Genomic DNA, 14,370 nt, shown 5'->3' on the forward strand with positions numbered 1-14,370 from the left:
CTAATTAGAAATGAAATGTAACTTACTTAAGTTTCCATGCAGGCTGTGTCAGTCACAGCCAAGGGGGTGTGGCTAGGGCTGCAGGAACAGAAACGTGATTGAACTCCTGAAAAGTGAAAAGTGATTTAACTCCTAAATGGCTGTAAATTGATCAGTGAAACGTCAGAGGCATGATCTACACATAAAATCTGTTTCATTAAAGGGACACTCCAGGCATCCAGACCACTTCTGCCCATTGGAGTGGTCTGGATGCAAACTCCCACTACTCCTAACCCTGCAAGTGTAATTATTGCAGTTTACTATAAACTGCAATAATTACCTTGCAGGGTTAACTCCACCTCTAGTGGCTGTCTACTAGACAGCCACTAGAGGGAACTTCCTGGATTATAGCAAAGATTTCCTTTGCTAGAGCCTCACTGGTCGTCCTCACGCTGTGTGAGGACCTCCAGCGTCGCTCATTTCCCCATAGGAAAGCATTGCCGCGCATGCGCATTAGGTCTCCCCGGCCGGTGGGCGGTTTCACCATCACTACTGTATTTTATTTTTGTTGTTTCACTTCATGTATGTTTGCATTGTTTACAGTTATGAAAGTCCCTGACGACATTAAGACTTAGACCTTCCAGCTTGGTATATGGTTTTACCGCTATCGGATACCATGCCCTATTGGCCCATCTGGCCTCCTCAACACCCTATATGGGTAGCGCTCAAGTACCCCTTGAAGTGCTCTTCGATTGCCTCTCCCAACCCCCCACCCCCTCAAGCTCCAGCAATATGGAGCTTCTCGCTCTTCAGTTAAGCCACTCTTATAAATATTGCAACCCTTTACATGTGTGCTTGCAACCCTGTCAGGGCCGGCGCCACCTGTAAGGCGACCTAGGCAGCCGCCTAGGGCGCAACTTATCAGGGGGCGCCGGATCCCTGTCCCCGCTGCGCCTCCTCATGCTGTGCCGCCTGAGCGCTTTTACAAGCCTCAGGCGGCGCAGCACTGCTGCATGGAGGGCGGCCGGGTTTGAGTGACCGGCAGGAGGGAAGCGCAGAGCGCTTCCTCCTGCCGGTCTCTCCATGTAGCGTGGCCGGGCGGCGCGGGACAGGAACCTCTGTTTCCTGTACCCGGCCGCCGGCTGAATGACAGGAAGTGCTCACACTTCCTGTCATTCCGCCGGCTACAGGAAACAGAGGTTCCTGTCCCGCGTTTTGCGCTGCCCGGCCACGCTACATGGGCAGGAGGGGAGGGTAAGGACCACTAGGGGACGGAGAGAGGGAGGGGGGGTATAAGGACCACTAGGGGAGGGAGGGAGGGGGGTATAAGGACCACTAGGGGAGGGAGGGGGAGGGGGGTATAAGGACCACTAGGGGAGGGAGAGGGGGGTATAAGGACCACTAGGGGAGGGATGGGGGGGATAAGGACCACTAGGGGAGGGATGGGGGATAAGGACCACTAGGGGAGGGATGGGGGGATAAGGACCACTATGGGAGGGATGGGGCGGATAAGGACCACTAGGGGAGGGATGGGGGGGATAAGGACCACTAGGGGAGGGATGGGGGGGATAAGGACCACTAGGGGAGGGATGGGGGGATAAGGACCACTATAGGAGGGAGCGGGGGGATAAGGACCACTATGGGAGGGAGGGGGGATAAGGACCACTATGGGAGGGAGGGGGGATAAGGACCACTATGGGAGGGAGGGGGGGTAAGGACCACTATGGGAGGGAGGGGGGATAAGGACCACTATGGGAGGGAGGGGGGATAAGGACCACTATGGGAGGGAGGGGGGGATAAGGACCACTATGGGAGGGAGGGGGGATAAGGAGCACTATGGGTGGGAGGGAGGGGGGTTAAGGAGCACTATGGGTGGGAGGGAGGGGGTTTAAGGAGCACTATGGGTGGGAGGGAGGGGGGTTAAGGAGCACTATGGGAAGGAGGGAGGGATAAGGACCACTATGGGAGGGAGGGGGGTTTAAGGCAGGGCCGGCGCCACCTGTAAGGCGACCTAGGCAGCCGCCTAGGGTGCAACTTATCAGGGGACGCCGGATCCCTGTCCCCGCTGCGCCTCCTCATGCTGCGCCGCCTGAGCGCTTTTACAAGCCTCAGGCGGCGCAGCACTGCTGCATGGAGGGCGGCCGGGTTTGAGTGACCGTCAGGAGGGAAGCGCAGAGCGCTCCCTCCTGCCGGTCTCTCCATGTAGCGTGGCCGGGCGGTGCTGAACGCGGGACAGGAACCTCTGTTTCCTGTACCCGGCCGCCGGCGGAATGACAGGAAGTGCTCACACTTCCTGTCATTCTGCCGGCGGCTGGGTACAGGAAACAGAGGTTCCTGTTCCGCGTTCCACGCCGCCCGGCCACGCTACATGGGCAGGAGGGGAGGGTAAGGACCACTAGGGGAGGGAGGGAGGGAGGGGGGTATAAGGACCACTAGGGGAGGGAAGGAGGGGTGGGAGGGATAAGGAGCACTATGGGTGGGAGGGAGGGGGGTTAAGGAGCACTATAGGAGGGAGGGGGGGATAAGGACCACTATGGGAGGGAGGGGGTGATAAGGACCACTATGGGAGGGAGGGGGTTAAGGAGCACTATGGGTGGGAGGGAGGGGGGTTAAGGAGCACTATGGGAGGGAGGGGGGATAAGGACCACTATGTGAGGGAGGGGGGGTTAAGGACCACTATGGGAGGGAGGGGGGGTTAAGGACCACTAGGGGAGGGAAGGAGGGGTGGGAGGGATAAGGAGCACTTTGGGTGGGAGGGAGGGGGGTTAAGGAGCACTATAGGAGGGAGGGGGGATAAGGACCACTATGGGAGGGAGGTGGTGATAAGGACCACTATGGGAGGGAGGGGGGTTAAGGAGCACTATGGGTGGGAGGGAGGGGGGTTAAGGAGCACTATGGGAGGGAGGGGGGATAAGGACCACTATGTGAGGGAGGGGGGGTTAAGGACCACTATGGGAGGGAGGGGTGGTTAAGGACCACTATGGGAGGGAGGGGGGATAAGGACCACTAGGGGAGGTTGAGGGGATAAGGACCACTATGGGAGGGAGGGGGGATAAGGACCACTATGTGAGGGAGGGGGGGTTAAGGACCACTATGGGAGGGAGGGGGGGTTAAGGACCACTATGGGAGGGAGGGGGGATAAGGACCACTAGGGGAGGTTGAGGGGATAAGGACCACTAAGGGAGGGAGGGGGGATAAGGACCACTAGGGGAGGGAGGGGGATAAGGACCACTAGGGGAGGGGGATAAGGACCACTAGGGGAGGGGGATAAGGACCACTAGGGGAGGGATGGGGGGATAAGGACCACTAGGGGAGGGATGGGGGGGATAAGGACCACTAGGGGAGGTTGGGGGGATAAGGACCACTAGGGGAGGAAGGGGGGATAAGGATCACTAGGGGAGGGAGGGGGGGATAAGGACCACTATGGGAGGGAGGGGGGAATAAGGACTACTATGGGAGGGAGGGGGGATAAGGACCACTATGGGAGGGAAGGGGGGATAAGGACCACTATGCGGGGGTAAGGACCACTATGGGAGGGGGGATTAAGGAGCACTATGGGTGGGAAGGAGGGGGTTAAGGAGCACTATGGGTGGGAAGGAGGGGGTTAAGGAGCACTATGGGAAGGAGGGAGGGGGGTTAAGGAGCACTATGGGAAGGAGGGAGGGATAAGGACCACTATGGGAGGGAGGGGGGTTTAAGGCAGGGCCGGCGCCACCTGTAAGGCAACCTAGGCAGCCGCCTAGGGTGCAACTTATCAGGGGACGCCGGATCCCTGTCCCCGCTGCGCCTCCTCATGCTGCGCCGCCTGAGCGCTTTTACAAGCCTCAGGCGGCGCAGCACTGCTGCATGGAGGGCGGCCGGGTTTGAGTGACCGGCAGGAGGGAAGCGCAGAGCGCTCCCTCCTGCCGGTCTCTCCATGTAGCGTGGCTGGGCGGCGCTGAACGCGGACAGGAACCTCTGTTTCCTGTACCCGGCCGCCGGCGGAATGACAGGAAGTGCTCACACTTCCTGTCATTCCGCCGGCGGCTGGGTACAGGAAACAGAGGTTCCTGTTCCGCGTTCCACGCCGCCCGGCCACGCTACATGGGCAGGAGGGGAGGGTAAGGACCACTAGGGGAGGGAGGGAGGGAGGGGGGTTATAAGGACCACTAGGGGAGGGAATGAGGGGTGGGAGGGATAAGGAGCACTATGGGTGGGAGGGAGGGGGGTTAAGGAGCACTATAGGAGGGAGGGGGGATAAGGACCACTATGGGAGGGAGGGGGTGATAAGGACCACTATGGGAGGGAGGGGGGTTAAGGAGCACTATGGGTGGGAGGGAGGGGGGTTAAGGAGCACTATGGGAGGGAGGGGGGATAAGGACCACTATGTGAGGGAGGGGGGGTTAAGGACCACTATGGGAGGGAGGGGGGGGTTAAGGACCACTAGGGGAGGGAAGGAGGGGTGGGAGGGATAAGGAGCACTATGGGTGGGAGGGAGGGGGGTTAAGGAGCACTATAGGAGGGAGGGGGGGATAAGGACCACTATGGGAGGGAGGGGGTGATAAGGACCACTATGGGAGGGAGGGGGGTTAAGGAGCACTATGGGTGGGAGGGAGGGGGGTTAAGGAGCACTATGGGAGGGAGGGGGGATAAGGACCACTATGTGAGGGAGGGGGGGTTAAGGACCACTATTGGAGGGAGGGGGGGTTAAGGACCACTATGGGAGGGAGGGGGGATAAGGACCACTAGGGGAGGTTGAGGGGATAAGGACCACTAGGGGAGGGAGGGGGGGATAAGGACCACTAGGGGAGGGAGGGGGATAAGGACCACTAGGGGAGGGGGATAAGGACCACTAGGGGAGGGATGGGGGGATAAGGACCACTAGGGGAGGGATGGGGGGGATAAGGACCACTAGGGGAGGTTGGGGGGATAAGGACCACTAGGGGAGGAAGGGGGGATAAGGACCACTAGGGGAGGGAGGGGGGGGATAAGGACCACTATGGGAGGGAGGGGGGAATAAGGACTACTATGGGAGGGAGGGGGGATAAGGACCACTATGGGAGGGAAGGGGGGATAAGGACCACTATGGGGGGGTAAGGACCACTATGGGAGGGGGGTTAAGGAGCACTATGGGTGGGAAGGAGGGGGTTAAGGAGCACTATGGGTGGGAAGGAGGGGGTTAAGGAGCACTATGGGAGGGAGGGGGGTTAAGGGCCACTATGGGAGGGAGGGGGGTTAAGGACCACTATGGGAGGGAGGGGGGCATAAGGACCACTAGGGGAGGTTGGGGGGCATAGGGACCACTAGGGGAGGGAGGGGGGATAAGGACCACTAGGGGAGGGAGGGGGGATAAGGACCACTAGGGGAGGGGGATAAGGACCACTAGTGGATGGGGGATAAGGAACACTAGGGGAGGGAGGGGGGATAAGAACCACTAGGGGAGGGAGGGGGGATAAGGACCACTAGGGGAGGGAGGGGGGATACGGACCACTAGGGGAGGGAGGGGGATAAGGACCACTATGAGAGGGAGGGAGAGGGGGGATAAGGACCACCAGGGGAGGGGAGGGGGGAGTAAGGACCACTAGGGGAGGGGAAGGTAAGGACCAGTAGGGGAGGGGAGGGGGGAGCAAGGACCACTAGGGGAGGGAGGGAGGGGGGTACAAGGACCACTAGGGGAGGGAGGGGGGGTATAAAGACCACTAGGGGAGGGAGGAAGGGGGGTATAAGGACCACTAGGGGAGGGAGGGGGGAGATAAGGACCACTAGGGGAGGGATGGGGGGATATGGACCACTATGGGAGGGAGGAGGGAATAAGGACCACTATGGGAGGGAGGGGGGGATAAGGACCACTATGGGAGGGAGGGGGGATAAGGACCACTATGGGAGGGAGGGGGGGTAAGGACCACTATGGGAGGGACGGGGGGATAAGCACCACTATGGGAGGGAGGGGGGTTAAGGAGCACTATGGGTGGGAGGGAGGGGGGGTAAGGAGCACTATGGGAGGGAGGGGGGATAAGGAGCACTATAGGAGGGAGGGGGGGTTAAGGACCACTATGGGAGGGAGTGGGGGGGTTAAGGACCACTATGGGAGGGAGGGGGGGATAAGGACCACTATGGGAGGGAGGGGGGTAAAGGACCACTATGGGAGGGAGTGGGGGGTTAAGGACCACTATGGGAGGGAGGGGGGGTTAAGGACCACTATGGGAGGGAGGGGGGGCATAAGGACCACTAGGGGAGGTTGGGGGCATAGGGACCACTAGGGGAGGGGGGGATAAGGACCACTAGGGGAGGGAGGGATAAGGACCACTAGGGGAGGGGGATAAGGACCACTAGTGGAGGGGGATAAGGACCACTAGGGGAGGGAGGGGGGATAAGGACCACTAGGGGAGGGAGGGGGGATAAGGACCACTAGGGGAGGGGAGGGGGAGCAAGGACCACTAGGGGAGGGGGGGGAGCAAGGACCACTAGGGGAGGGGAGGGGGAAGTAAGGACCACTAGGGGAGGGGAGGGGGCCAAGGGGGCCAAGGGAGAGCACTAAGTGAAAGAAGGGGAGAACACGGAGGGACAGAAGGGAAGGGGAAATCAATAATTGACCGGAGGGGAGAGCACTATGATTTTTTTTAAAAAAAATAAAGAGCTGTTCCCCTCTCAGTCCCTATCCTACCCCACAAACCATCTATTTTACACTACACACATACACAATGCATCCCCCCCACACACACACACACAGAAACATACAATGCATTCCTACTCACATACAGACACACCCGAAACACACAATGCATCCCTTACGTTCTCTTACATAATTAATGCACCACTTACAGACACACTGCATTCAATTACATACACAGAAACAAGCTTGCACCCCTTACACACACACATACACACACACACACACACAGAAACATACAATGCATTCCTTACACGCAAACACACACTACATCCCCTATAAACACACTACATCCCTTACACAAATTGCACACAGAAAACATCCCCAACTCATGGATGGGCCATGTAGGTGGATTTATGGGTGGGCATTGTAGGCGTATGCCCCCTGGGGGCCCAGACCTTGAGCTGTGTAAGGGGCCCTAAAAAATGGAGCTGCTTCCTGTTCGTTAATTGATGTGAGCACTGTTAAAAACTCCAGAGAGCCTCTTCTACACCAGACCTGTGGAGCCAGACTGAGCCCATCATCAGCCTCTTGTCCTCATCTGGTGGTAAGTAGGCAATCCAATATATTATTAGTGGCACTAATCTCTAATTTACCTCACATTAAATGGATACTATAGTCACCAGAAGCACTACAGCATAATGTAGTGCTTCTGGTGTCTGTAGCCTGTGTCTGTAGGCTTTTTAATGTAAACACACTGTCTTTTCAGATAAAAGACACTTTGTGAAGACTGGCGTTGGCCCATATGGCAGAGCATGTGGGCGGGGCATTGTGATGTCACATGGTGGGCAGGACATATGGGGGGGCGGCAAATTTTTTTTTGCCTAGGGCGGCAAAAATCCTTGCACCGGCCCTGAACCCTGTTACCTACTCCCTTAGGTTATCTTTCCGTACTCTCTGGCCTCTGGCCTCACACTAAAATAGCATAACTTATGGTGGTTTACCTACAAGGCACATACGGTTTTGTTTGCCACTGTTGGCTTAAACCCTGAATGCAACCTGACACATATAGCCCTAAACCAGATACTCGTTGAATCTGCCCTGGTACAACTGTCAGAACCCAGGCATACTCATGTGTAAGTTCTTGCAACTCTATGTTATTTTCTCTTTTAAAAATGTGATTCTATTTCAATGCCATGCTCATGTTTTACTATATTTAATAATACGGTGCTTGCTTCGCTGTTGTGGCATCGCAAGCCCATCTATTATTCTATGCACCTTTAAAAATAAAGAATTACAAAAATAAACAAGAACAAAAAATGTGTTTTTTTTTTGTCACTGGACTAAGTGAAGAAGGAAAAAAACAACATTTCTGGTTCTTCTACTTCAAAGCAATGTGTGCCATGGCCATGCCTTTACAGAACAGGATGGTGATGTCTATTGTTAAATCTGTCATACGTATTTAATAGAAAACAAAGGACTACTTGGGAAAACAAAATTATTATAAGCTATAGATGATTTTCAATATTTTATTCAATTATACATTTCCCCTTCACATGAACAAATGATTTTGGACTGTTTTTTGTCTGAAGTTGTAAAGATATGTTGTTCACCTGTTACATTGAATGGTCCATGGTGAAGACGTTTCATTTTTTCTGCTAGGAGTTGGAATGTGGTACCTAAGTAATCAGCAGCTTGGATGGAATTTCGGCTCACTCCCACTGGCTGGTTGAAATACGCCATGAGATCAGCAGCACTGGCCGTCTTTTTATTTAAACGTCCCTTTAAACTGAGAGAAAGATGCTTTGAGTTACGTTTGTAGTATGAGGTTGTCTGGCTTTCTGATGGTTTGTCAGTCTGCTATGTCCACACTCAAAAAAAAAAAAAAAAAAAAACAAGGGAGAAACTGATCATGCAATACTGTTAGCTTTAAAACATTACCTGTCACGCGTCAGCTTGTATGCTGCGTCAACCAGTGATTTCGCTTCTCTTACGCAGTCACTAACTAGAGCATCCTTAACTTCTTCTGTGTCATTTATTAAATAAAAAAATGTATAATGTCAGATGAAGGGCACTGGAATGTAGAAATATGTATTATTCAACAATTCAACAATTTAAATTTGGGCTGACCTTGTCTCTAGATGCAAAGTAGGTTTCATAAAAATTATTTTTTTTTTCCCCTTTTGGATCAAAAGCAAAAGGGATGCATGAAAAGTCCAGCTTCAAGAACATCACTGTTTTGTTTCTACATAAATATTCTGGTGTAATAATAATCTCCTTAGTAAATTATCATTTAATAAAGAGACGATTCCCTACAGAGAATTATTTATTAGAGATATACGCCCTTATACATAGTATATGTGTATTAAAGGGACGCCATAAACATCAAAATAACGAGCTGAATTGAGTGGATTGTGTCCCTCTAATCTAATTGCTTGGTTTAGGAGTTAAATCACTTTGTTTAGGCAGCCCTAGCCACAACACCCCTGCTTATAAATCTACAACATTCCTGATAATAGAAATCTAATGTTGAAATGTACTTTATTGTACAGTCTGTTTAATTTAGAATTTCGTATCTTCTGCTCTGTTAATAGCCTGCTAGATCCTACAGGAGATTCCAGTGTGTTATTAAAGATTAATTAATAGAGGAGGGGATACAAACTTAAATATAAACATACGATTCTGTTACAGCTGATTAAACACTTTTTTTCATGCAGACTGTGTAAAAAACAGCCAGAGAAGCTGCAGCTAGGGCTGCATAAACAGAAACAAATTTGATTTAACTCCCATATGGCAGAGAATTGAGCAGTGAGACTGCAGGGACATGATCTATACACAAAAACTGCTTCATTAAGCTAAAGTTGTTTTGGTTCTCAGAATATTCCTTTAAAATCAAACACTTAATCCAGATTATTACTACATATTCAAATAGCTAATATGACGCAGAAATAAAAACAAAACAAAAAATCAAATGACGTAGTAGCTGATCATCGGAAGCATGCATGGAAAACATATTCCAGTGCATTTGGCAGGTGAGCATCATAGATTGAATTCTAGCATTCTCCAACTATTCCTAGATTAGAGGATCACCTTTTTTTCTAAAACACAATCTAGCTGAGACTGTGAAAGGCAAGGATATGTTAAAATATCTCTGGCAAATATAATGAAGGCTAAAACAATTTCTAAAGTAACATTCTAGGCACTATGGCTATAGTGGATATGGTGTCAGGAGTGCCCCGGAGCCCCGACCATTGTAAGGAGTAAAAACATTTTCAAATGGTTTCAATACCTGAGGTTCATCAGTTGCCGCTCCCCACCTCCACTACCATGGCCAGAGAAATGATATGTCCACAGCAGAGACTTCCGTTAGCTCGCCTGAGCTAAACCTGCAATCTATCAGCTGATAACTCTCAGCCAATGAGCTAACAGAAGTTCCTGCCGAGTATATTCTGTTTCTCTGGCGATGGTAGTGAAGGCGAAGAGGGGCACCCGGTGAACTCCAGGTAAGAAATCAAACAAGTTAAAAACTGTTTGACTCCTTTAAATGGAACCAAACCATAGACTTGTCTTGAAAAAAAACATTTCAGATACATGATTTGTTATATATAAAACTAAGTGACATATATAACACTAAGATACATCACTGACACTTTTTAGTTTACTACTATTGTGATTTAAAAGATGGCATTAATTCCATGACTATATAACACAGAATGGAATACAATAGATGTTATTACCAGACATGGTGCTCTGAATCCCTATCATGACCACCAGCAGAATCCTGAAGAACATGTGCAGGGACGCCATTCTGTGGAGTCTACGGAGAAATACAAATTTTTACCCACTAGAAGTGCTTGTTTCATTTACAGGTGCCATTAACAGTAATACTCACCTGCCCAGTGTTGCCTATGAAATGCCATCCTTGTCACTGCTTTCTTTATATGGTTATCAGATGGATGCCAGCTGCCATGGGAGGGGAAATGTTATATTATTACCTTGCAGGATGGATGTGCGTACGATGACACAGGATAGATGTGCGTATGATGACACATAATAACAGGGAGTATTTTGTTTTTTTATAAAGTTCAACCCTTTGTAGAGTACACAATATAATTTATTTACAAAAACCAAATAGTTACACTGAGCGAGTGTGCCAGATCTGCTTTACTCCTGTATCAGGGTGATGCCTTGCCCAGGTTTTTATCAGAGGTTACATTTATTTCAAATGCCAGGATTTTTGAAACAATAAATAGATGCTAATAAAACGAATGGATTTTAAGAAGCAGTGAAGACCTCTCCTTATATATGGGAGTTACATTGTATTCCACACTTGATTATTAATCTCTTACCCACCATGAATGGGTAAGGAAGAGGGAAAGACCACTGGGCAAACCCTAACAGAGAAAAATAATTATTAAAATCAACCATTTCACCACATACAGAAATGGAGTAGAAAGGGAGCAGTTGGGGTTATCCGTTACCACCCTTGAAACACCCTTGAGAAAGGCAGCCAGGAGGAGCCGAAACGTTGGGGGGTATTAGAGGCTCATGTTTCTGCCAGATTATTCTTGAGGAATTTGTGGTAAATATCATTGTATAATTTATTGCCTTATTTGTTGTCACTTTACTTTGTGCTTTATGTTTGTTATGCCTATTGTTGTTTAATAAAATTATTTATGTATATATCTCTTTGGAGTTATTCTAGTGTGCAATATCTTTTTTTTTATTATTTAGTATTGTTTAGGCACTGGAGCGAGTGCTTGAGAGTATTAGTACCTAGTTATACTTTTTTATTTTTGTCTCTCCATACGGTGTTGTTGTTATAGTACATGCTACATGCATGACACATATGCAACCCCACAGATTCCGTCACACTGATGCAGATACTTAAAAACATGCAAATGCAATTTCCAGCAAACACATGTAGAGCCATTTGGTTAGCAGTCCAGAGACATCACTACCACCATCGTTACAGCTGCAAGTATCCCCTAGCCCTAGGAGTAGCGACCAGGGGCTTTGTGTATACCTGTTTCTTGTTTGTTTAGGGGTTGGTGCCGGGCATGTGTCCCCTGGTCTCGTAATAGTACTGCTTTATTTCATTGTATATACCTTTTACTGTGTTTTTTTTATTGATTATGTTATTTTTACATATCTCCTAGAATAAAGTCTCAAGATATTTTTATCATAACATTTTGACTTTCTCCACATCACTGTTTTGTAAGTGTTCAGCACCCTCATCTGGTGGGTTATATACCCATTGTTATGGTTACCTCCAAGCTAGTTGATGGCTGGACCGCTTGGATGTCCTGGTTCCCGAGTGTGGAGAGAGAGAAGCGCCGTTCCTTTCAGCATACCACAAGAATCCTACAAATATAAAACAATCCCACTAGCTCTAGTACAGCTAGGATACCCTGGTTCCCACAAAACGAGTCGAGGCTGCGATTTGAGGGTCAAAACGAACTGGGTTTAATGGCACACGGACATCGCTATTTATGCAAACCCCAGGTCCAGGGACAGCCCTCTCTGGACCTGATGGGATACAGTGACAATACAAACAGTTGACCAATGACCTTACAGTGTATCGTTTGAAATGGTCACCGCCCAGCTTGGAGATAATGACTTCAACGGTTATGGCAATTAAATTATCTCCAAGCGCCCAAAATCCCACGTGTTATTATAACAGGTAAAACAGCATAAAAATACATAATTGTAACATTTTAGTAGACACATTTTACATTCTACCATTCATTAGATAGGTGAATAGCGCTCAGACCTCACAAACGGTATAGCCAGTCTGTTGCATACAAAGTCCTTTCGTGTTTCTTTGTCCTGAACACAAGATGGCGGCCATGTTTTCTGTCGGTTAATAGGCGAGCGGGACCTGGCTCTAAAACCCATGGAGCGAGAAACGGTTAAACAGTTGCATGAATACCGCTCCGTGGATGGTTGTCCCAGCCCTTTGTGAACCGAACGTAGACTGCCCTGAAGGGGTAATTAGCCTGCGGTTAACCGCAGCCTCAACGTTCTGATTGGAGACACACTCCAGAGTGTAGGTGGTCCTCGTTCGGGAGTTTGAGTATGGTGAATTATTATACGAACGAGGCCACCGTGAGGCAGTCAATTAAGTTTGTGGTTAACCGCAGACCGCAGCTTCCCGGTGGTCGTCCGTTCGGTTGTTTCAAAGGTGAAAAAGGTTACGTGGCGGCACATGCCAAGGGCTGGGTGGTCTTTGTTCGTATGCACGAATATATAATCCTAGTTGTTCATGTAATTGTGTACATACAGCAATAATACCGAAGAAAAAGAGCATACAGTAACATAAAACAAAGTCTTCCAATCCCACCCCTAGATGCATTGGCACCTTCAATAGTGGTTGTGGCACCATGTTCAACATACTGTCAAAGAATTGGCCAATACTATGCCACAATCTCATACTTCAAAAATGATTACCTGACCACCCTGAACTGACAGCTCGGCGAGCTACGAATTTACAAGACATGCTCGTCCACAGCCATCTGGCATCTTCCCAGGTCACACCAAATTGGCTTACTCAAACCAAAGGCACATACAGATGTGGGCACTGCAAAGCCTGCAAACACATCTGTCCATCCAAATTTACGCAATCTACCTGCTCGAAGTTGAAGGTCCATACGAATGCCCTGATCAACTGCAGTACCACCAGTATCATTTATTTGATAACGTGTGAATGTGGACTGCAATATATAGGGAAGACGTTTCAACAATTTAGACGCAGAATCTTGCAACACATCTGCTCCATCAAAAATATCATCAGTCCTACTCCAATCGCTAGGCACATTCAGAATATTCATAGAGGGTTGTCAGACTGCTTGAAATTTCAAGCAATTGAAAAGCTCTTCCTGAACCCAAGAAAAGGGAATATCAACAGACTCCTACTACATAAATGGATCTATAAATTCAAGACAGATATTATCACAGGTTTAATAAGATTTTATAACCATTTGGGGTTACAAATTAAGTATGCCATTTTTCATGTTTTACATGCTCATGGTTAACACTGGGGTATGCTGTATTTACAGCCACATTCCCCCTGTACATATTTGGTACCTCTCCACTGTTACAACAGAGTGTACCATTATTTGGCATAGTTTCACCTCTGTTTAAAAGATTTCCATATACAATATTATTACTAATTAACAAGTACACAGAGACATATACGGCAATCCACTTATTGAACTGGAGTGCCATCATTGATTTTTCTCTTGTGTTCTTATAAAGTATCTTACCACTTCGTACATTTCATTTAAACTTAGTGTCCCCACTAAACATTATCTCTCCCTGCCACATGGACCACTTACTATGTCTGCGTGGCAGTGAAGGGGTCAACTGACACTCCTGCTAGCCCCTCCCACCAACCAATCAGATGGTTGGGCGCCTGATTTAACCCCTTAAGGACACATGACATGTGTGACATGTCATGATTCCCTTTTATTCCAGAAGTTTGGTCCTTAAGGGGTTAAACCGAACTGACGAGGATACCGCTCCCTGGCGAAACGCGCGTCGGGGCTTTCTCACGTGTAGTCTCTCGCTCTGACAGTTTGCAAGTGTAGCCTGTACTTTAGCTAGTTCAGAGATTTGGAGCATTCGCTGAGATCTTAGGATAATCGTGGGTCTGCTAAGTTCTTAGTACGCTTAGGTCCGGTATTTGGCTATATGCAGCTTTAGACCAGCGTTCAGTGATAGCAAGATGCAACTATACAGCTAGCTCAGCATCTCGTCAAATTTTGTTTTTGGCCATAGCAGGGATTGTTCGCTAAAGCCAG

At 49.3% G+C, this 14,370-nt stretch overlaps 1 protein-coding gene across 1 annotated transcript in view; it reads right to left on the reverse strand.

Annotated features, from left to right (window-relative positions):
* The window catches only part of LOC134586491 (myeloperoxidase-like), a 45,893-nt gene extending 35,518 nt beyond the window's left edge, over window positions 1-10,375 (reverse strand). The window contains exons 1-3 of the mRNA XM_063442073.1: window positions 10,306-10,375; window positions 8,510-8,594; window positions 8,182-8,357 (exon numbers count right to left, since the gene is read on the reverse strand). Coding sequence (XP_063298143.1) covers window positions 8,182-8,357; window positions 8,510-8,594; window positions 10,306-10,375 — 331 coding nt within the window. The remainder of the gene's footprint in view (window positions 1-8,181; window positions 8,358-8,509; window positions 8,595-10,305) is intronic.
* Window positions 10,376-14,370: the final 3,995 nt, after the last annotated feature.

Source organism: Pelobates fuscus, chromosome 1 (genome assembly GCF_036172605.1).
Source record: "Pelobates fuscus isolate aPelFus1 chromosome 1, aPelFus1.pri, whole genome shotgun sequence".
NCBI classification, from domain to species: Eukaryota; Metazoa; Chordata; class Amphibia; order Anura; family Pelobatidae; genus Pelobates; species Pelobates fuscus.